This window comes from Mobula birostris, chromosome 1 (assembly GCF_030028105.1).
Source record: "Mobula birostris isolate sMobBir1 chromosome 1, sMobBir1.hap1, whole genome shotgun sequence".
Classification (NCBI taxonomy): domain Eukaryota; kingdom Metazoa; phylum Chordata; class Chondrichthyes; order Myliobatiformes; family Myliobatidae; genus Mobula; species Mobula birostris.
In genome coordinates this window covers 208,398,232-208,421,243 of record NC_092370.1, presented here as the reverse complement: position 1 = coordinate 208,421,243, position 23,012 = coordinate 208,398,232, and the positions used below count along the sequence as shown (strand labels likewise).

Sequence of the window (23,012 nt, the reverse complement as noted above, 5' to 3'; positions counted from 1 at the left end):
CAATATAATTTGATTCTAAACTGTGTTTTCATTTGTTAATTTTGTGGTTATTTTATTTGAATGAAGCCCCAATGTGAAATAAATTGGGTTGAACAGTGATGAACAAAATGCAAGATGGTGCCAGCTGAACTCCATAGGGGTGGATGGATCCTGAAACGTGGAGTTGATGGTGTTGGAATTATATCTGCAAAATTATTCTCACTATGTGTATTGGATACATTTTAGAAACTAGGAATGGATGTGTGTGGTATTACAACTTGTATTGCATTAAGACCAGAAGAGACATTTATAAACATATTGAGCTATGTAATCAAATTGTTTTTACTTTGCTATTGGGATGTAGCTTACTGTGATATATAATATTATGTAATATTTTTTCCAGGAATCCAAATTCTGTGTGCCCACTTGATAACGAGCCTTTATATGAGAAAGCGGTAAGCAATTTGGGACGTGTCGTTTTTGAATTTCAATTTTCGTATCTTAAGAACCATTAAAGTTCTATTTCTTTATTTTCAAAGGTTTTTAAGGACATCTGCTGTAAAAAAGAAATTCTAGCACTTCAAATCTATTGTAGGAATGAAATAAATGGATGCAAGAAACAGCTACCTCTAGGAAAGCTTGAGGTAATGGATACAACCGAACCCTGTCTGAAACACAATCAGTAGCTCCTGGGTTATTCCGGTGCATATTTAGATAATTAGTGGACTACAGCATGACTAAGCTTTAACTTGCAAGTTGCAAACTTTTATTGGAATGAACTCTTAATAATTTCCTTTTTTTTTACACAATGTCAATAGTTTTGTCTTTGGAAAGTATATAGAAATCTTACTATTAGGACTGGGAGATCATTTAAAAATTACTATGTGAAAATTAAGAAAATATTTTAAGTAAAATGATCAAGAAAATGTGACATTTGAACATTGTCTGAAGGTAGTAGTCTGGATGCAAACAGTTGTTTGATTGCTTTCTCTCCTGCAGGCTCACTTACATGAATGTCCTTATCAGGAAGTTCGATGTGCTCGCAGGGGATGCACAGAAAAGGTTCAGAGGAAGGATTTAGCTGACCATTTAAATTCAACTTGTACATATCGGGAGCAAGCCTGTAAATACTGCAAGAAAAAAATAACGATTGCAGAGTTAAAGGTAAAATGCTCCACAATAAACGTAACCGTGTTTCTTTATGCAATTACTAAGTTTATGCAAGTTTTCAGAATATCTGGAAGAATGTAAAAAAGGCTGGAGTTATTTGATATAACCGACAATAGCTTTCATCCTATGGTCACACATCGGTCTGTAGTTGGCACTATGAGTTTGTGTCCTTGCTTCTTGCTTTAATTTTTATTAATGATGTCTGCTGTCTTTCTGCAACGTGGGTAGTAAGGGGACTCTCATTCATTCTCTTCATTTCCCACACATTCCCTCACATCTGATATTGAGCTCACCTCCACACTAGCTGACCTATCTGTTTACCACAGGGACCATGTTCTCATTGACTTCCCTAGTACACTCATCACTTCCCACCCACTCCTCTCCTTACCCTGTGACCACTCCAGCTACCAAAGGAGGTGCAGTACTTTCCCTTCACCTCCTTCCTCACAACCATCCAAGGATTAAAGAAACATTAAAGGCGAGGCAGCAACACCAACCTCCTGTTTGGCATTCAGTTTTTGCATTGTGGTTTATCCAACATCAGTAGGATCAAGCAGAACACCTGCAGACTGCCCGTGCAATGTCCTCAATGGACACCTTGACCATGCAGTTTCATATCATTTCCTCCCCCTTTCCCATTCTATCCTTGACATTCTCCGCTCCCAAAGTGATGTCAAACATAAAGTAGAAGAACAGCATTTCATAATCTGCTTTTGAGGTCTACAGCAAATTGAGACAAATACTGAATTTTGCAATTTCACATAACCCACCCCCTGAGTATAGTTTCCCACTCCTACAATCCATCCAGGTCTTTCTCCCTTCAGGGATTCCCAGCCATCTTTCTACCATCATTAATAGAGGGGTCCATGAACCCTGGGTTGGGAACCCCTGCACACCCTTTGATCATCTTTACATCCTACTTCTCATTACTCCGGTTCTATCTGTCCGTCACTCACATATAGAACTGTGCAGAAGTCTTAGGCATATGTAAATAAAAGATAAGTGAAACAAGGATGCTCTCAAAAATAAAAGTTTCTAAATATCAGAAAATTTACTATAAAGAGCAGTAAACAGTAAAAAAACTAAATCAAATCAAGATTTGGCGTGACCACCCTTTACCGTTAAAACTTCATGAATTCTCCTTGGTACACTATGGTGCAGTTTTATAAGAAAATCAGCTGGTAGGTTGTTTGAAGCATCTTGGAGAACTTGCCACAGTTCTTCTGCAGACTTTGGCTGCCTCACTTGCTTCTGTCTTTCCAGGTGATCCCAGACAGCCCTGAAGATGTTGAGTTCAGGGCTGTGTGGAGGCCTTACTGTCTAAAAATCTAGCGTGCCTAAGACCTTTGCACAGTATTGCACCCATCTTCTTGGGTTTCTGCAACCTTGGTCCATCTTTTCTCTTCCTGTCCCCTCTTCAGTCTGGTTCTGTCTGCCCTTTATCTGGGTTCTAGCTATCACTATTATTCATCAGCCTTTTGTTCTTCAAGAGCGGCAATTAAAAATCAAAAATGCTGGACAGCTGGACACACTCAAATGACCAGGTAGCATCAGTGGCAAGCAAAATGGAGTTATCGTCTCTGTATCAAGTAACTTCCATCAGAATATTCTGATATAGGATCTTCAACCTGAAATGTTAACGTTCTTCTTTCCACTTACTGAGGACTTCCAGCATCACTTTCACTTTAACACAGATGCTGGAAATCTAAGATAATTTTTCTTGTTCTTCAAAACCAGTTGTTACTGAAGGAAATGCTAACCAAGATAGCATGAATTTAGTCACGTCCAACTATTGTTTGGTTGAACGTTATCAAATATTATCTCTTTTTATTTTTTTGTTGATGTTGTTCCTTTCTTTGTGCCTTGTGGCATGTCATGCGGCATTTTTTGCCGTTTCCTTGGCATTTCGTCTTTTTTATGAGGCCGTGTTGCTAGCTTGACGCTCAGCCCAGCACAGATGGAAAGCTTGCAAGGAGCTGGCGGGGTTCAAGCCCAGGACCATTTTGCCTCGAAGTCTGGTGCTGATGCCACTACACCACTGGCTGCGTTTATTTGTTGATGGGATTTCAGCAAAACCAACTAGACTGAAATTCAAGCAACACACATAAAAGTTGCTGGTGAATGCAGCAGGCCAGGCAGCATCTTTAGGAAGAGGTACAGTCGACGTTCGGGCCGAGACCCTTCGTCAGGACTAACTGAAAGAAGAGCTAGTAAGAGATTTGAAAAATGTGTGTTGCTTGAACTTCCAGCATCTGCAGATTTCCTCATGTAGACAGAAATTCATTGCCATTCTCTTTCTGCCTTTAAGTAGTTGGTGTGCAATTTCCTTGAACCACTGCAACCCTTTTGATCCAGGTACTGCCACAGTTCTGTATTTGCAGGATTTTGACAAGGTAGCCATACGGTAATTTAGATATATTCCAGACCTGTAATGTGCATGACTTGGAAGGGGATCTGTAGTTGTTGATGCCTTCGTGTGCCTGGCCTTCCAGGCAGTGGAGCTGAAGAGTGGCATTGGTGAGTACGTTTTGTAACTGCTTCAACTGCAGTTACGATGTTGACAGAGCGCCTGGCTAGCTTTTCTGGAGATTCACTCATCCAAGCAGAAGGAGTGCATTCCACCACCCTCCTGATTTGTTTCGTGTGCCTGATGAGAAGCATTTCAGGAACTGGGAGGTGAATCTATCACTGCTGGTTTTAACCTTCAGTTGTAGCAACAGTTTGGTTTCTGCTCAATGGTGTTGTATAGCACGTTAAGGAAGACTGAGGGTGGCTCAGTTATGTAGCGCGTAGTGCACAGCGCCAACGACTGCGGCTCCTGTTCAGTTCTGCCACTCTCAGCAGGGAGTTTGCACCTTCTCCCTCCGATCACAGCCTGAAGCCTCCGTTTCCTCCTGCTTTCCAAAGACATACTTGCCCGTGGGTCCCGTGGGTGTAACTGGGTAGCACCTGTTTGTTGGGCCAGAAGAGCCTGGTGCCATGCTGCATCTCTAAGTTTAAAAAAGCTAATGCCATTGCAGGTTAGGAGCTGATTTATATCCTCATCTGATAGTCTGCCACCTATATGGTACAGATGCTGCAAGTCCCAAATCGGGATATATCTGATGCGTAGTGTTTGTGGTACCTAGATACGAGAGGTGTTCTGAATGAAACTAAACACTGGTCATCCCATTTCTGATCTTACAGTGAAACAGCTGAATGTGGTCAAGCACAGGACCAGCTGCTGACATGATTGTCGAACAACAGCTATTTCCTTTATACTGGATATGACTTCATCCCAAAGAGAAGTCCTCATAAACTTCAACTTTTCTGGGACCCCCTTGATGCTCGGTCTAGTCAAAGTCTGCCCTAGGTTCAAGGGTGGCCATTTGCACCTTCTCTGTGAGTGTACTCATTGTTTAAGGCTGTAATGGAATTGGAAGGAAAGTTGTTCTGATCGAACCCAACCCATGGCAACAGTAAATGAATTATCGAAAAATGCCAATGAATAGCAGTCAAAGACATGTTAGTCATGTTGCCGACTGACCTAATGATATTTTCAGTAATGATGGCTTACCAGGTTTTATATTTGTAGCTGTTTGGTTTAAGAGAGCTGTACCATTTGCTTTTCTCTGCACCCTCATGCATTGCCAAGTTTGGCCCAAAGGAGAATGCTGAGTGGGAGGAAGTTGCTGTGAGGGATGAAGCGGACTTGAAAGGAATTTACAGTAAATGCAGGCCTCGTTACTTTTTTCAAAGTCAAAAATACCGGTGATTGAGACTAAACATTTCTGACTGAATCCTTCAGGATATTCCAGGCAATTTTGCAGATAGTTTCCATCACTAAGTCAAATGAGCAGCATTAAAAGAATGATTAGTAGAATGATATGACTGGAATTAAATGGATAGAAATAAGTTTAAACTAAGGATGCACAATCTTCAATTCAGTAACATGTTTTGAGGGGATAATTTTTTTTTCCTTTTTCTTTTATTCTCTTAGAAACATGAAGATTTTGACTGTCCTGCATTCCCAGTCCTATGCCCTAATAAGTGCAATACTTTTATTCTGAGAGGAGAGGTAAGTTCCTTATGTTTAAGTTTCCTCACAGTACATTAAAAAAATTTGGTTGGTAGACCGCTGTTTACGTATTGAATTTGTGCAGGGAATGGACTTCAATTGTAAAATATAACATTAAAATTTAATTCTTCTGAAGAAAATAATCATGTATAATGTCTCTTCAGACAAATCAGCAAGGTGAAAAACAGAAGTTTGAACCAAATTGTGATTGTTATTTTATTTTGTTTACAACCCAGACATCACTGGCGACGTCTACATTTATTGCCCTAGGTATAGACGGAACAGTGCTACAGCTGGTAAAGCTGCTTCCTCACTGCTCCGGGTTCAGTCCTGACTTCTGGGGCTGATGAAAACTTGGGATGATGAAAATGGGTCAGGATAGCAATAGTTTTAGAACGGGTGTTTGATAGTCAGTTTGAACTAAGTCGATTGAAGGGCCTGTGTAACGACTGTATCCCTCTGACTTTTTGAGATGGTGATGAGCTGCTGAGGCCTTCTGATGAAGGTTCTCTCAAAATGCTGTTGGGGAGGATGGAGTTCCAAGAACTGCATCCATTGCTGAAGCAGCAGCCTCATATCCGCACATCCGGATAGTGTGTAACATAAGGAAGGGAGCCTGCAGCTTCCTAAGGACCTGAAGCCTTAGTCCTCCTCTCTGGTAGAAATTGTGAATTTAGGACGTGTGCATGTGGAAGGCTTCTATTTTGAGCTGTAGAAAGTGCTTTGTTTGAAGAGTGCTGTGCATCAGACCAAGAAGGCGTGGTCTCTGATCAAACATCTGCTCTTCATATACGTAGTTGCGAGTTGGATTATGAGTTGTTGAATATGCATGCTGTTGTGTGATGGATTAGGAAGTTATCTGGTAAAGGACAACAGAGGCACCAAGTACAGAAAAGGAAAGCACTGTTTGTCCTTGGTTCATGTTATGAGAAATTCCGAAAGCTTAACATGGCAATAGTATAGTTGTAACAAGGAACTGAAGACCTTTTTTAAAAAATAAGTTTCATGCAAATATTACTGTCATTTAACCCTTGACTATGTCAACAGAGCCATGGTACTTTTATCCCCACATTTGCAGGCCGAGCTCTCCCAAAAATATGACAGCAATGCTGTAACATTTGACTCAGTGTGAGTGTAGAGGCTGAGCACGGACTTGCCAAGTTCATGCAGGGGCTCTGCCCTCTGAATCTGCTCTGTGTTAAACCCGTGTCCCAAACAGTCTGAACAGAGAGGACTGCTTATGAAAGACAGGTTAAATATTTGGTTATCCAAATTAAGTGTGATTTAATGTTTTCTGATACTTAAAAAAAATTTAGTAATTGAAGTATTTATTTTCAATGTTCTGTATTTTTCAATCTGTTAACAGTGTTTGAATCTTTCTGACTGTGAGTGTAGATGTTTTTGAAGTTGATAGCTTTGAGAGCAAGCAAGGCTGGTGTCATCTTTACCACCTGTAAAACAAATATTAGTTGGTACCTGAACAGGGCATGCTCTGATCCACTCATGTAGAACACATGCCTGCACATTGCTTCATCATTTGAGATCAGATACTTTAAAGGCAAAACTCGGGATTCTGCAAAGGCCAGGTTTGTATGTTCTTAACCTGGTAATAGTATAGTTTATTCATATATCAAACACACATCCACCACTTCCGCTGACAACTTGTTCAACACTCGATCACTCTCTGAGTGAAGAAGTTCTCCTTAGGTTCCCTTTCAATAGGTTCCCTTGTTTGTAGATGGGTTATATTCTGCATGGAGGTTGGTCACCAGTGGTGTGCCTCAGGGATCTGTTCCGGGACCCCTACTCTTCGTGATTTTATAAATGACCTGCACAAGTAAGTGGAGAGATGGGTTAGTAAATTTGCTGATGACACAAAAGGTTGGGGGTGTTGTGGATAGTGTGGAGGGCTGTCAAAGGTTACAGTAGGACATTGATAGGATGCAAAACTGGGCTGAGAAGTGGCAGCTGGAGTTCAACCCAGATAAGTGTGAGGTGGTTCATTTTGGTAGGTCAAATATGATGACAGAATATAGTATTAATGGTAAGACTGTTGACAGTGTGGAGGATCAGAGGATCTTGGGGTCCGAGTCCATAAGACACTCAAGGCTGCTGCGCAGGTTGACTTTGTGGTTAAGAAAGCATACGGTGCATTGGCCTTCATCCACTGTGGGATTGAGTTAAAGAGCCGGGAGGTAATGTTGCAGCTATATAGGACCCTGGTCAGACCCCACTTGGAGTACTGTGCTCAATTCTGGTCGCCTCACTACAGGAAGAATGTGGAAACCATAGAAAGGGTGCAGAGGAGATTTACAAGGATGTTGCCTGGATTGGGGAGCATGCCTTATGAGAATAGGTTGAGCGAACTCGGCCTTTTCTCCTTGGAGTGACAGAGGATGAGAGGTGACCTGATAGAGGTGTATAAGATAATGAGAGGCATTGATCGTGTGGAGTCAGAGGCTTTTTCCCAGGGCTGAAATGGGTAGCACGAGAGAGCACAGTTTTAAGGTGCTTGGAATTAGGCACAGAGGAGATATCAGGGGTAAGTTTTTTTACACAGAGAGTGGTGAGTGTGTGGAATGGGCTGCTGGCAACATTGGTGGAGGTAGATACAATAGGGTCTTTTAAGAGACTCCTGGACAGGTATATGGAGCTCAGAAAAATAGAGGGCTATGGGTAACCCTAGGTAATTTCTCAGGTAAGGACATGTTCGGCACAGCTTTATGGACCTAAGGGCCTGTATTGTGCTGTAGGTTTTCTCTGTTACAATATTTCACCTTTCAGCCTTAACCTCTGAGCTCTACTTCTAGTCTCACGCAGCCACAATAGAAAAACATGCATGCATTTACCCTATCTATACCTATCATAGTTCAGTATAACTAATCTTGCCCTATTCTCCAACACTCCAAGGAATAAAGTCCCAATCTATTTAACCTTTCAATATAACTCAGGACCTCAAGTCCTGGCAGCATTCTCGTATATTTGCTCCGCACTCTTTCAATTTCATTGGTATCTTTCCAGTAGGTAGGTGACCACACAATAGTCCAAATTTGGCCTCACCAATTGTTTCGTACAACTTTGGTGACATAACATCAATATGCTTGATTTATGGAGGCAATGTGCCAAAAGCTCTCTTTGTGACTCTATCTACCTGTGACCCTCCCTTAACTACTTTGAAGCACTTGACATGTAGGTTGCACTCTGTATCAGTACCTTTCCTTTCTATAAAGAATACCATTCCAAGGCAGAAATAAAAATAACTTCCTTTTCTTTCTCAGTTAAATAACCACCAGTTACAGTGTCTCAATGTGACGATGTCCTGTCCTTTCTCTCAGTATGGATGCAATTACCAGGTTAGTATATTTTAATCATTTTATTCCTATTAAAGTTTAGCTATGCTGATAAGTCTAGCTGATCAAATTCTAGCTGTAGAACTTGGAATAATTGGAGACATCTAAAAATCAGGGATTAGGCAGTTGGATTCTGGCAGTGTTGCAATCTGAAGGTTCTTCGGGTGTCAAGTAGAAGCCTAAAATCTTAAAGTGTAATAAGAACAAAAAATGAAATGAAGGCAAGAAACAAAAAGTTGTGGTTGTCCTATACTTAAAAGCCAGCTGAATCCAAAAAGATAACAAGGCATTCATGATAGCAAATAACCCATGAAATAGCCAGTTTCAAGTGGCTATGAATCCACTTATTCACAGTGACGCCTGTGACACCTGCTGCAGAAAGACTAAGAACCATTGAGGAAAGCCCAGATTCAGCTATACTACAATTACTGGAAAATTCACTGAACAATTATATGTATGATTATGTGAATTACATGGGCAATTATACAAAAATCCAAGCAAGCACAAGAGAAGTTAAACTATGAGAAAAACGCAAACAACAGGAATTCTGCAGATGCTGGAAATTCAAGCAACACACATCAAAGTTGCTGGTGAACGCAGCGGGCCAGACAGCATCTGTAGGAAGAGGTGCAGTCGACGTTTCAGGCCGAGACCCTTCGTCAGGACTAACTGAAGGAAGAGTGAGTAAGGGATTTGAAAGTGGGAGGGGGAGGGGGAGATCCAAAATGATGGGAGAAGACAGGAGAGGGAGGGATGGAGCCAAGAGCTGGACAGGTGATAGGCAAAAGGGCCAAGAAAGGATATATGGCTGTGATAGCGAGTCTTGAGTCAAAATGTGGTCGAAAAGTTGAAGAGCCGAAGAAATTACAGATGGGGAGCAGTGAGAGATGGTTTCACTAAACTCCTCTCAAAGAGAGGATCTAAACTTCTTCGGTGTAGGCATCACCGGAAGAGGCTTCACAGTAGTGAATTTAAAAACGCAAACAACAGGAATTCTGCAGATGCTGGAAATTCAAGCAACACACATCAAAGTTGCTGGTGAACGCAGCGGGCCAGGCAGCATCTCTAGGAAGAGGTGCAGTCGACGTTTCAGGCCGAGACCCTTTGTCAGGACTAACTGAAGGAAGAGTGGACTATGAGAAAAACAATGATTTTACGCTATAATCTAACAGCAGAAAGGAAAACCTATAATTTTCATTGTGTTATAGCAATTATAGGCACGATGCAATGTGTAAAATGAAATTCACACTTTTATGAGCTAACCTTGCTTGCTAACTCCAGCTGAACTTTACATTGTGAGGCTGAATTCAAATGTTTTTCTCTTGTTTCCTTCACCATCATTGAACTTTCTTCTGCTTCGTTCTTGTAGGGAAACAACCAAGAAATGAAAGTGCATGAAGCTAGTACAATGGCCCAGCATTTAAAATACGTGCTGCTGAAGAACGAACATCTTGAAAAAACGGTAAAGAGTGGATAAAGTCCAATCAAAGTGTTTTGTTTTTAAAGTAAAGGCATTATCCAGTGGGCAAAATGAATAGTGTGCCTAATACATACCTGATCACTTTTATTTTGGGGCGTGTCAGTGTTCACAAGTTTGAAATTGTTTGGGAGAGACGAGAGATGAGAGAGTTGTTGGGAGAGAAGGGCAAATCTGCAGATTACTCATACAGCTTGCCCAGCAAAGTGCTTGTGAACCAGTTGTGTGTCTTCATTGTTCTCCAGAAATGAAAGCTGACACCTGTATTAAGATCTTAATGTGCCACTGGCTTTGAATACTGAACTGTAGAAATTCTTGCTTTGGAACAAATAGTTGAATCATCGTTCAGATATGTGCATTAGTTGCAGCAAAACCAATCCCTGAAGGAGAGCTGTCAGTATAGTTGATATCTTTTCTGAGGGCTGTTTATCCTTATCCAGTGTGTTATTATGTTGTCATTATTCAAGGTGTCAGTGTCACTTAAATATCTAAGCTTCTATAGAGTTATCCTAGCTTGCACGCTACTTTATGTTTTTTCTCGTCGCAACTTTGGGAGAAAACATTACCTTTTACTCATTACTCAGAAAGATGATCAGCTTGGTCCCTGATTTCTTCCTTTGATATAGTGAAGGGATCATTACAATTACGTTAAGGGGAAAACCAGAATAGCTTTTTGCCACAGTTATTCACGTGAATCCTGCTAGAAGTACCGTGGATTCTGGTTAATTACATTTGACCAGTACATTTTGGCCCAATTAAGCGTCTGGCCCTATTACTGAAGTTTCGTGGAAATAGTTAAAAGGAAAAGAAAACAAACTACCATTTAACTGAATAACTCTTTATGTGCTTAAGTAAATACAAAACAAGTTGAACACTACCAGTACCTCTACAGTACTATAAAACTATATTAGTTCCTAATAGTTATTGATAGAGGTATTCACCTGCCGTGTTCTTTTGGTTGATTATGAATGAACAAAATTAGCACAGACACCTAGTGCAGATAATGGACGGCCTCCGTACAATGTTTTAGATGACAGCATCCTCCAAATCTACATTTTCATTGTAACATTCAAGACTCTTGTACGTACCTTTGTAATTCCTAACTTGTTGAAGAAGTAAGATCATTTCACTTTCACTCCCAGCTGTTTCTGGCATCTCCAAGCCTGAGTGCTTGAAACCCATAGTGAGTGAAACTGTTCTGAATTGTCTTAACTGCTTATTTCATGCTAACTACCAGCTGATAAAAATCACTGCTTTTTGAACACAAATGCGTGTAACTGACGCTATTTAAAACCGATCACTGTAAACACGGAGTAGTGTCTAACAGCCACACTGGTGCATGTGACTGAAGCTAGTTAGAAGCAGTTCAGCAACAGTCTTCTGCCCCATTAAGCAGCATAGAGTCCCAAATAAACAACAGGAACCTTGGCTATTTTCTGGATTAGTTTTTGTCCTTTAAACCTTGTCCCAAATAAGCAGCTGCCCTGATTAACAGTGGTCCAATTGACTGGATCCACTGTACTTGTGAATACACGTGCAGCCAACCTCTCCTGTACCTATGACAAGATGATCAATGAGGTCTTCTAAATGAGTGAAGTTCTAATCTGGTGCTGGTGTGCCTTTAAGCAACCATTAGCCAATACTAGTGGTAGGTTTAAGTTTTCTGTTTCACTTTCAGCTTCAGAGAAAACACTACAAAAAACTAAACTTGTGTTTCCTTCTGTGTTTGAATGTGAACATAATTATATTTAAAAACAGGAGGTTCTTGTTATCCTGGGTGATGAATCCCAGCAGACTCTACTGAGTATAGTTTCACATGAAGCTCCATTGTTCATTGTCTTGTGGTTTCTCATTCTGGAAGGCAGTTTAATCTTTTGGAAACACCACCACACTCAGCTACATATTTGCACCATAATATCTGGGAATGTTATAATCACAGTAGTTATCAATATCTAAACAGACTGCTCATTTTACCTTATTGATTACGTTCCCTCTAACATTTTTTTACAGCTGGGCAGACCAACCATTGCTCTGAGCAGGAGATTATTACACTGCCTGGAAATTATGTGGCACTTTATATTAACGTTATATAAAATAAATTCCAGCTGTGCGGCAACGAAGGCTATGTGTGTGGGAGCATTCGGTTATTGCGCGGCCACACACCTACGCAGCTTAGAGGGAACAGTGGTTATTGCTGCTGTCTCCCCCCCCCACCCCCCCATCTCCTTTCTTCTCTCTATCTCCCTCTCCATCGTCTTCTCACTCATTTATAATTCGCCTTAGAGAATTACAAAGTAGATAGTTTGTTGGGGGCTGTGAGTATTAATGTTAACACAGTTTAGCCTTAAAATGTTATACTGAATTAAGAAGTGGCCTAATAAAATGAGAAGCTGCTACTAAAAGGAATTTATTGTTGTAAGATTGTTTTGACTATGGCTGATTTCAGCTGACTGGTATTGAGACTGGTTATCTTGCTCGGTACATTTTTAATGGTCCTGCCACCAAGGTCAGTGGATATTCAAAGTTATCTGTATTTTCTTTATTCTGTAAATATGACAGACCCAGTTAATGCACCATCTAGTGGTCTAATTAATGTCCGGAGCTAAAAGGGTGATGTGGATGCTGAACTGGTGAACAAGTTATCAAAGGCACATGGTGTGTCACATTATGGTGCTGCAAATTCCACCCCCCCCCCCCCACCACCACACTTGAAATGCCCATGTTTAAAATAGGCAATTGCTCATTCCAGCCAAACGGCAATACTTATTTGCAGTCATCTCATTTTAAAAGTTGCCAGCTACAGATGTTGGTGTGGTTGATGCACCTTGGGCTTAAAAAGCAGTGTCTATTCATTCGATTATAGAAACTACATTCAAACTGAGAGGTAATCCATAAAATTGTTAATATTCCACTATGAAGAGCAAGGCCTAAGGGTATCCCATTTCAACACTGTTGATGATGGAGTTTCATGCATCGAGTGAAGGCTTCACATCTGCTTGGGTTGGGATGAAGGCTGCTGTCAGGATAGCTGAAGTGAATTCCTGTGGCAGATAGTTTGGGCGGCACTTTGCCATTCAAAATCTGTTGAGCTGCAGCTTGCCGGAACCATCACGACCAAGCATCATAAGGAGTGAATTAGTAAGCAGACTCTTACTTTGCCTAAGGACGCCATGCACTTCATTCGGAAAATGCCAAGGAAGGCAAGGCCAGGCCTTTTTTTTTTTGTTTAAAATCTTATTGCTTGTGTTTGAAAAAGAGACTTTTAAGGCTGCATTATACTTTGAAAAGCAGGAAGACATGTTAGGCTTCTGATGCTGAGTCACACTGGAACATGTTTGGCAGGGAAATTCATCATTATTTCTGAAGCACCTCACAGAACAGGTTGGATGATGTCATTTCGTCTGTCTGAAAATTGTGATATCCACCTGACCAACATACAGTGAGTTTGCTTTTCTGGGTTGTTGAGAAAGATAGATTTGGCATTGCTTCAATGAGGAAAGTACTCCCAACTCATCTATATTGCCTGGATTGGGGAGTATGCCTTATGAAAACAGGTTGAGTGAACTTGGCCTTTTCTCCTTGGAGCGACAGAGGATGAGAGGTGACCTGATAGAGGTGTATAAGATGATGAAAGGCATTGATTGTGTGGAGTCAGAGGCTTTTTCCCAGGGCTGAAATGGCTGCCACAAGGGGGCACAGGTTTAAGGTGCTTGGGAGAAGGTACAGTGGAGATGTCAGGGGTAAGTTTTTTACGCAGAGAGTGGTGAGTGAGTGGAATGGGCTGCCGGCAACGGTGGTGGAGGCGGATACAATAGGGTCTTTTAAGAGACTTTTGGATAGGTACATGGAGCTTAGAAGAAAAGTGGGCTATGGGTAACCCTAGTAATTACTAAGGTAGGGACATGTTCGGTACAACTTTGTGGGCCAAAGGGCCTGTATTATGCTGTAGGTTTTTTATGTTTCTATATTCTCTTCAGCAGATGTAAGCTGTGGGTTTCATCAGATGAAGGGAAGAAAATAATAATACTTTAAAAATCATCAGAAAGAGAATGATTGGGAAGGAGATTTCAGTTGGCATATTCTTCCAAAGTTCACTTGCTTACAATTTGGATGGAGAGATTGGGAAAGATCCACTCTCTGAATATGGTGCTAGAGCAATAATCGATCAAGTAACCCCCAGAGATAAAATCCCACGATGGAATTTAAATTCAATCAATAATTGAGCTTTTTTTCCAAATTGTTATCATTAGTAACAATGATAAGAAAACGGATTGCTGTGAAAAACCCATCTAGTTCACTGAAGTCCTGCTGGGGAGGGAATTGCTCAGTCTGGTTCACGTGGGACTTCAGACTCACTCCTTTGGCTGACTCCGAAATAGCTGAGCAGTCAACTCAGTTCAAAGGGTGATTCAGGGTTGCCAAGAAATGATAGATGGTCTTTCTAGTGCTACCTCGTTTATGAAAAATAAATAAATTTTAGAAATCGAGAATCATCAAAGGAGCTCATTTGTCATCTGATGACTGTAGCGAATTGTTTGTTTCCATGGAAAATAGATTACAGGTTATCTGATCAAGGGATGTCGACATTTTACTTGGAATTTAATGAGATTGCCAAGCACCAGTTTTAAAACCCGAGAGTCCTTATTGCACCAAGTAGTCAGAATCTGTAAATCAGTAGCCATGCAAATGACTGAGAGGTGAGATTGCAAAACCAAAGAGTGGCTCAAGGAGAGTTTTGTTTTTGAAAATATTCAGATGATACTTCCTCAGATCCTCTTCATGATGGTCAGTATCACCTGAATTGTTTCGACTTTCAATAGATTTAACATTCTCAACACTCAAGTTTACTTCAGCTTTTAATGTTCACTTCTCTTATTAATAAAGTGACATATTGTACTGTACTATGAAAGCTCCAGTTACCGATCAGCTTTATCAGCTTGCATTGTTCTGCTTTCTTTCTGAATCATTCATACAACATAATACGTTTTACAGCTTTCCAGTTTTAAAACAGAGTTTAAGAACTTCAGACCTTAACCACCACACCCACTTTTTCGCTGAGCAAATGTTACTGGGGTAACTGCACCCAGAACCACAGGCAGCAACAAAAGTTAAGATGGAATTTGAATGTGGTATTGCATTCACTTATGACTAACACATGTACTGAGATATAGTAGAAAACTTTTGTATGCTATCCAGACAGACCGTGACATGTATACTTATATCAAGATCTTAAAAAGAAAGCAATACAGAATATAGTTTTTCTTTTACAAAGAAAGTGCAGTGTTGGTAGACGGATGAAATGCAAGGGGGCACGATGAGGTGGATTGGGAGATCAAGAATTTATCTCTTAGCCTATGCGAGGTCTATTCAAGAGTCTGATAGCAATGGGATAAAAGTTTTCCTTGACTCTAGTAGTCTTTTCACTCAAGGTTTTGTTTCTCCTGCCTGACTGGAGAGGGAAGGAGAGAGAGTAACTGAGGGAGGGTGGTTCTTTGATTATATCAGCTGTTTTGCCAAGGCAACAGGAAATATAGACAAAGTTAACGATTAGGATCCTGGTTTCTCAGATAGACAGGTTGCATTACAACTTTCTGCAATTTCTTGCAACTTAGGACAGAGCAGTTGCAGCACCAATCTGTTACGCATCTGGATGGGATGATTTCTATGGTGCATCTATAAAACTCGGTAAGGTTATCAGGGACATGCTGAATATCCTGTACTTTCTGAGGAAATAGAGGTGTTGGGGTGCTTCCTTGGCTGTAGCATTCATATGGTTGGAGCAAGACATATTGTTGGTGATATTTATAGTGCATCTTGGAACTTGAAGCTCTCAACCATCTCCAACTCAGCAACATTGATAGAGGCAGGGCCTGCACTCCACAAGGCTGCCTGAAGTTAATGACCGGGTCCTCCTCTGTAACTGAAGATCTTTTTTTAAAAAAAAGCTACAAATGCTGGAAATGTGAAATAAAAGAAAACAATGCACATACTTACCAGTCAGATGGCACATGTGGAAAGAGAAAAGGTTAACTTTTCAGAACGAAGACTCACCCCGCCCCGCTGTCTGCTTTCTTTCCACAGATGCTGCCTGACTTGCTAAGTGTTTCCAACATTTGTAGTTTTGTATTTCTCCTCCTGCTTTGCACATGCAGGGTTTACCTGCAGCTCTCCTGCCAGAAAAGCCTGAGCCGCAGATATTTCTCTTTTGCCATAATTTACATGCTTCTATCCTCTAGTGTTTTAACCCATTCACTAGACATCTTTTGTCACTATTATATTGTGCATCTCCTGGTTTGCTCAAGGGTCAATAAAGTTAAATATTAACTCTTTCACTTATACTGCCTTCCTTCCGAAGTGAGAACAAAGCTTTCTGAAGTTATTGGAAGTATTTGCTTTAGAACCAGTTTTCCTGTTTTGAGTTTAACTTCTTGTATTGCACAAATCCCATGATGGGTTCCTGATGTACCACAAATGGACAGTGAATTATCTAGTGTTTGCCAGGGCTGGTGCCCAAGAAGGGCCATGGAGCTTGGCAGCTGGTTTATTTTGTTGTTGAAATATGATACATCAGGAACTGATTACGTTAAGGACGTTATTTAGCTGGAAAGGTTGTCGAAAAGATTCATAGTGATGTTCTCGGGACTGGAGCCTTTAGTTATAAGGAGAAGCGAGATAGACTTTCTTCCCCCCTTGGAATACAGGAGTCTGAGGGGCAACCTTAGGTGCATATAAAATTGTGAGCAGTATTGATAAGGTGCACAGGCACATTCTTTTTCTTTGGGTAGGGCATTTTAAAACTGGAGGACATGTATTTAAAGTGAGAGGGGAGAGATTTAAAAGGGACCTGAAAGAAATCTTTTCACAGGTGGTGGGAATACGCAACAGACCGCCAAGAAAACTGGAGTGGTGGGTATGTTGTTTCCCATTAACTGGAGTCTGAAAACTCATACTTGTTCCTCAATCACACTTTATTTACTTGTGCACAAAGGAAAGCAGCGTGGCTCCTGTCACTGCACTGTTCTGAAGTTTGAGCAGAGCAATGCCATTTTTATGTAGAATTGGCTAGCGGTTACAGATACTGACCACCTGGTAAACTGTGGGTTGTTTATATTCCTTATTTGTATAATGGATCGCTATCCACATTGCAGGTGTTAAATGATACCTTGAAGTTAGTAAAGTGATTGTCCACTAGTTGGAGTGTGCATTGCATTCTTCCATCACATCCTTTTCGTGCCAAATGGCTGCAGGTTGATGCCATCCAAAGGGAAAGTATGCTCTTCAAGGGCTTCCCTTCAAAGACCTTTCTCACCCGGGTTGACTGTATGCTATCTGTCAACTATCCTTGCCTGGACATTACCTTAATCCTGCCCATGCTGCAGCTTCAACAGGTACTATAATAATGTTTAAAAAGCAGTTAGACACGTGTACAGATGGAAAAGGTGGAGAGGGATATGGGCCAAATGCAGTTATATGGGGCAAGTTCGTATGGCTTTCTTGGTCAGAATTGTTGAGCCAAAGGGCTTGTTTCTATATTGTATAACACACTTTATTCTGCAGATCTCAATATGCAAGTACTTAAAGATATTGGTGGTGCATTGAATTTTTTTGGGGATCATGGCGAGATGTAGACTAATGTCCTGATCTCTAGAAATCACTTGTTAACTTTTTTTCTGGATTACTGAAGCTAATGAATTTTGATATCTCTAATAAAAATCTACATTTAAACTTAGTCAATGAGAAGGTTCACAACTGTAGAAACTGTTCTCTGATTCATCCACATCCTTTCCATGTTGTTTAATCTGGCCGTCGTACTGATGACAAAGACTCGTTACATTTGTATAGGTGTATGGTTTAATTACTTCTTTTGAATACTAGACTTTATGCATTGTGAACTCAGCCTTGTGTGAACATTTCATTTTAGATCTTAGTTGGTGCGATCGACTGTTCCAGTACACATTCATGCTAATTGTGATAAACAGTTGACTAAAATAACTAAAAATGCATAAATTTGGTTTTGGGCTCAAATAAAAAGAAAACTTTGTGTTTTGGAGTTTATATGCCAATAAGGCTAAACTGATTTCTCAGAGTCGGAACCTAGCCCAGCAGTAATTTGGTGAACTGGTTAACGCAGAAGATTCTGCAATAGTTATACTTCAAGAATTGCTAATGACATGACAAAAACAGAAATGCTCATATTTTTGCAATAATAGGGTAAAAAAATTATTGATAAATATTACATCCTTAACTCGCTGAGCAATTGCATGGATGCCTGTTTGAGGTTCCTTTTTTCTATTTCTATGAAAACATGTAATTTTTTGGAAACTTGTAACAGTTTCTTCATTTTTAAAGATGTCACCCTTTCTGAGAGCTGGCTGTGGGTTGAGATCCTGCTCCAAAGGCTTGAGCATGTAACATGGACTAGCTCATTCGGCAGGATTTAATGATTAATTTTGTTTCTTCATTTATGAGATGTTGCTGTTCCTGCAAGACCAGCATTTATTGTACTGTATGTAGAATGTAAATTCAGAAGAAGAGCTGGCTTTTTTATTCTGTTGTTAGGAGGTAGAGAGCCTAGTGACATGGTTACATGACAACTACCTGCCCTCAATGTCAGCAAAACAAAAGGGCCAGTCATTGACTTCAGGAAAGAGGAGCAATGCACATTGCTGCTGTTTACATCCGCATGAGGATCGAGAGCTTCAAGTTCCTAGGAGTGAACATCACCAATGAAGTATCCTGGTCTAACCATGTAGATGCTATGGACAAGAAAGCTCTTCAATGGCTCTACTTCTTAGGAGGCTAAACACATTTAGACATCTGCTGTCACCAAGTTTGGTTGATGCACCATTGAAACCAAAGAAGTTGACTGCAGGGAGTTGTGAACACAGCTCAGCGCATCATGAGACCAGTCTCCCCTCCATGGTCTGTGTTTTCACTTTTCACTGCCTTGGTAAAGCAGCCAGCAGAATCAAAGAGCTCACCCCCTTGCACACAGTCTATACTCCCATTGGGCTGAAGGTACAGAAGTGTGAAAACATGGACGAACAGGTTCAGGGACAGGTTTCTATTGCACTATTATAATGGTTCCCTAGTACGGACTCTCAACCTCACTATCTTGTTTTGATCTTGGACCTTATTGTCTACCTACTCTGCAATTTCTCTGTAACACTTTATTCTTCACGCTGCATTGTTTTAGCAGTATTCCCTCTAGACACTGTTATGACAAATTGATCTACAATCTGTAGCTTAGTACATGTAACAATACTAAACTAACTTGCCAATTTATTAACTTGCACTAGGTTTGTAAAAACAAGTTCTGTTTTTTCCTTGTGTGCTCTTCCTCCATTGTACAAAAGTTTGGCAGTGGCGAATATTTTGATCCATTCTGCTTTTATTAAGCTTATTTTCTTAGAGATATCAGTGGCTTGGAAACTGCCCTACTGTGTCACTAACATCCTATTGAAAAGTAATCCTCTCTTTGTAACTGTAGCTGTGACAAGAAGAATTTATACTGAGAGCTACATTCTTTCTCAATCTAGCCATCTAACCTCCATAACTGATCCCTCTTAAAAGAGTTTCCTCACTATGTAAAAGACCTCAATGGCAATAGTAAGTCGTTCTTTGCGAAGTATTAGATAGAATGCAGCAGCATTGTTTAAGTGTATGAAAGTATAAGGTGTCAAACGTTACAATTTCTTCCAGAGCTGACATTCCATTATGTTTTGTGGAAGGATCTGATTCACACTTGGGTCTTGGCATCGTCTACATATACAATTGTATGATGCGTGTTGATGGGCTGTAGTCTTTCAGTGATGGGCGAGACTCCAATTTAAATCTCACAGCATATAATTCCTTCATGCAGGATGTTCCCAAATTGGTGGCATCAAAAAACTGACTAATAGCCTTGAGCAGATGTTTAAGGTGTCAGTAAGAGAAGTTTAAGGCCTCAGTTGTCCCACTCTCTGTGTGATGGAAATGCCAGATTAGGAACAAAAGAATAAAGCATTTCCGATTTCATGGAAGTAATTATTGAAGTCAGCAAAAAAGTGAAAATATTGAATCTTAATGGTATAATAGTGCTTGCTAGGAGAGATTCCGTGCTAATAGTTTTTTTTTATTTGCTGCAGGTCTTGGATCTTCAGAACAAGTTGCAAGAAAAGTGTAAAATGGTTGATATCATGTCAGCCCAGATAAGCCACTTGGAGAAAGAACAAAGTAAATTTGCACAGCTCGCAAGTAAGAACGAAAGTCGACTTGGCCACATGCAGGTAATACCTTTTGGCACAGAGAAGGAATACTTTCGTATTTGTAGATCCTTGGTTAGTTTTTGATATAATTAACTGTAAAATGTTGAACAATTAGATAAATGAGAATTTGTCCTGAATAGATCAGTTTTCATGTAATATGTCCTTTTTGGATTGCAAAAATAATCCATCTCTTAAGGCATTGACAAAAAAAACCTGTAAGAGTTGAACAATAAAGTAACTGAAAAAAAAATCTTGGGGCTTTTAGTCCATGAAGGATGTAGCTGAGGAAAATTCTTACAGAGATGTGAATTATCAGGAAGGTTTGAAAAAATACCAAAATGTGAAAAATAGATTGTTACTAGACAACGGGGTGACCCGTTGGGGCACCCTTTCAGAGAAGGGTAGTGCAGTCTGATGTGACCAGAATGAACATTAAATTTTTGTGAATGCTATTGGTATCACTTTGCTTTGGAAACTGAAGTAGAAAACCCCAGTTTATTAAAGAACGATGCGTAGCAAAGCAAATACAGCTCCTCCTCGTTTAACGAAGGACACTTGATGGCATCATTTCTGGCTTACCTGCCATCCAAGACATCTCAAATGTCTTCTTTCTTTAAAGATCATCGTTTCCCTTCTGCTGTCATCAATGATGCCCTCACCTGCATCTCCTCCATTTCCCACACTTCGGCCCTCACCCCATCCTCCTGTCACCACAAAAGGGACAGAGTTCCCCTTGTCCTCACCTACCACCCCACCAGCCTCTGAATCCAGCACATTATCCTCCGCAACTTCTGCCACCTTCAACAGGACCCCACCAGTAAGCACATCTTTCTCACTCCACCCCTCTCCACTTTCCGCAGGGATCGTTCCCTCCGCGACTCCCTGGTCCATACATCCCTCCCCACGGATCTCCCACCCGGCACTTATCCCTGTTTGCATAAGTGCTACACCTGTCCCTACACCTCCTCTCTTGCCACCATTCAGGGCCCCAAACAGTCCTTCCAGATGAGGCAACACTTCACTTGTGAGTCTGTTGGGGTCATCTGTTGCATCCAATGCTCTTGGTGCGGCCTCCTCTACGTCAGTGAAACCCGACGCAGATTGGGGGAGCGCTTCATCGAGCGCCTCCGCCACAACAGACAGGATCTCCCGGTTGCCACCCACTTCAACACCGCTTCATACATACATGGCCTCCTCTACTGCCATGATGAGGCTAAACTCAGGTTGGAGGAACAACACCTCATATACCGTCTAGGTAGTCTCCAGCCCCTTGGTATGAACATAGAATTCTCCAACTTCCAGTAATTCCCTCCCCCCCTTCCCCCATCCCAGTTTCACTCTGCCCCCTCCCCCAGCTGCCTATCACCTCCCTCATTGTTCCGCCTTCTTCTACTACCCATTGTGCTTTCCCCTATTCCTTCTTCACCTTTCCTGCCTATCCCCTCCCTGCTTCCCCTTCCCCACCCCTTTATCTTTCACCTTACTGGTTTTTCAGTAAGGCACCTACCAGCCTTCTGCTTCCCACCCTCCCCCCACCTCCTTTATAGGGCCTCTGCCTCCTCCCTCTTCAGTCCTGACTAAGGGTTCCGGCCTGAAACGTTGACTGATCATTTCCGCGGATGCTGCCGGACCTGCTGAGTTCCTCCAGCGTGTTGTGAGTGTTGCTCTGCCACTCCTGTACCCCTCGTTGTCATTCTGGAGATGTGCAGCCCTTTCATCCCCCGTCTCTTCATCTCTTCTGCTGTTTGTTGTTTGTCTCTGATCCCTGCAGTCGTGCATACCTCTCCTCCTCTGTCTCTTCTTCTCTCATCTTTTTTTGTCTTGACTCTTTGATCCTGGAGTTGTGCGGCCCTGGCCTCCTCCGATTCTTGTTCTCTCCCTCTCCTTGCTGCTTCCCGACAAAGTTTGGCATTGTCTCTTGACCATAATGTCCCCCTTCTCTTTCTACGCGGCATAAATTAGGCTGACCATTTTTTTTTTACCCTAATGCTGGATAGAAGATACGAAGCAGTAACATCAAAGGATGCTGATTATTCTTGATGATGTGGTTGGTGCTGTCCTAAATGGACGTGATATAGTCACCGCTGTCCTTTGACTGCAGCAAAGGGTTTTATGGGTGTCTTGAAGTACGTCAGTACAATAAGATTTAATTATCTCTTGGGTGGCAGTTAGATCTGTCCCAATCCTGCACATGCTGATGGTGGTGGTTAGCAGAAAGTGACCCGTCGAAATAGAGCTGCCTTGCCCTTTTGCTCCAGTAGGTGTTGCTGCTGAGGCTGGCCGTGCGCATGCAGCGGGCTGTCCCGTCCCGATTTCCATGAAGGCCGATTGGGTCTTGGGTTAAAAGGGAGCCTGTTTATTTTGGCGAATGAGCAATTTTAAACGAATATATAACACTGAACTTCGCCTGCATTCTGTAAGTTAGCGCATTTTAATTTGATTCAGCCAAAAAAAAGTGCCGCTGTAATGCACCATTTGTGCTAATTGGAGGTCACAAACAGACCAACAGACAGACAGAGCATGAGAGTTTTAGTAGTATATAGATTTCAGGTATAATTGTACACTAAATTCTGAATAGCCAGAAATAGAGAACAAAGAAATTAAATGTTCATGAAACATTTAAAATCACAGTAAGAGCAGAAAGCAGGGTCAACAGAGGGCCACGGTGTAGTGGAGTAATGTCTCGGGGTAGGATGTGACTTCAGATGAAATGAAGAATGCTCTCTGTACTT

General features: G+C 41.2%; 1 protein-coding gene across 6 annotated transcripts in view; it reads left to right on the top strand.

The window, feature by feature from the left end:
• Positions 1–23,012, top strand: part of traf3 (TNF receptor-associated factor 3) — an 80,825-nt gene that overhangs the window by 45,097 nt on the left and 12,716 nt on the right. For all 6 annotated transcript variants that reach the window (XM_072270214.1, XM_072270190.1, XM_072270172.1 and 3 more), the window contains 7 exons: positions 383–434; positions 519–623; positions 979–1,143; positions 5,129–5,206; positions 8,485–8,559; positions 9,926–10,018; positions 20,161–20,301. In XM_072270214.1, the coding sequence (XP_072126315.1) occupies positions 383–434; positions 519–623; positions 979–1,143; positions 5,129–5,206; positions 8,485–8,559; positions 9,926–10,018; positions 20,161–20,301 (709 nt within the window). The remainder of the gene's footprint in view (positions 1–382; positions 435–518; positions 624–978; positions 1,144–5,128; positions 5,207–8,484; positions 8,560–9,925; positions 10,019–20,160; positions 20,302–23,012) is intronic.